This window comes from Bison bison, unplaced genomic scaffold, assembly GCF_000754665.1.
Source record: "Bison bison bison isolate TAMUID 2011002044 unplaced genomic scaffold, Bison_UMD1.0 scf7180017864171, whole genome shotgun sequence".
NCBI lineage: Eukaryota > Metazoa > Chordata > Mammalia > Artiodactyla > Bovidae > Bison > Bison bison.
In genome coordinates, this window is record NW_011494743.1 from 4,327,180 (window position 1) to 4,328,234 (window position 1,055).

The window sequence follows — 1,055 nt, forward strand, 5'->3', positions numbered from 1 at the left end:
ATAAAATGCAGCAAATGGCAACACTGATATGAGGCTGAAATAATGAAACATTCATTTATTTTTAAGGGCTCAGTTAATTACATGCTAATGCTGGCTGAGTTTTTGCTTGTGTGTTTTAGCTGTTTTCTAAGAGGTTTATGTATTACATATAGCATTTGTGTATGTTCTTTAAAATAAATTCAGTATAAAAAAATCACAAGAACAGTTTGTTTCTTCTATCACAATTTGCTTTGTCTCTCCAAGAGTTGTTCAGTGCTACAAATAAATTATTTGGTAAATGTCATCAATTATTTTTACAATAATTGTATGGCAATTAGTATTGTCTAGTTATACTATTAACATTATCTAAATCAGATAGTAAATTTATGCCATTAGTGGCTATTTGGAATGCATATCATTTTGCTATTAGCTTATTATAAACTGAAAAGTAAGTTTTCTTCATTACCTAAGTCAAAAATTTAAGCACACAGGGTCGGCCCCGCCTACTTCCCGGCGGCCCGCGGTGGGTGGACCCACGAGCCCGCGGGTACAGAAGCGGAGTCCTGCCTGCGTCGGACTCAGTTGTCAGGCCGCCTGCCCGGCAGCCCTCAGAGCCTGGCCATGTCCTGCTACATCTACCAGCTGCCCTCCTGGGTGCTGGACGACCTGTGCCGCAACATGGACACGCTGAGCGAGTGGGACTGGATGCAGTTCGCCTCCTACGTGATCACAGACCTGACCCAGCTGCGGAAGATCAAGTCCATGGAGCGGGCCCAGGGTGTGAGCATCACACGAGAGCTACTGTGGTGGTGGGGCATGCGGCAGGCCACCGTCCAGCAGCTGTTGGACCTCCTGTGCCACCTGGAGCTCTACCGCGCCGCCCAGATCATCCTCAACTGTGAGTCCCCACAGTCCCCTCACAGCCAGCAGGAACTGCACTTTCTGGCCTTAAAAGCTTTCCTGATCTTAAAGACATTTCTTACCACCCAAGTAAGAAATTAATAACAGTGGTCACCCCCAGGGAGAGGAATGGTGCAGCCAGGGAAGCAGGAGTTGGAGAGAGATTTTATTTTATT

The 1,055-nt window shown here is 45.9% G+C and overlaps 1 protein-coding gene across 1 annotated transcript in view; it reads left to right on the forward strand.

The window, feature by feature from the left end:
- Positions 1 to 519: 519 nt before the first annotated feature.
- The window catches only part of IRAK2 (interleukin-1 receptor-associated kinase 2), a 58,218-nt gene continuing 57,682 nt past the window's right edge, over positions 520 to 1,055 (forward strand). Inside the window, exon 1 of the mRNA XM_010842114.1 lies at positions 520 to 877. Coding sequence (XP_010840416.1) covers positions 601 to 877 — 277 coding nt within the window. The 5' untranslated portion in view covers positions 520 to 600. The remainder of the gene's footprint in view (positions 878 to 1,055) is intronic.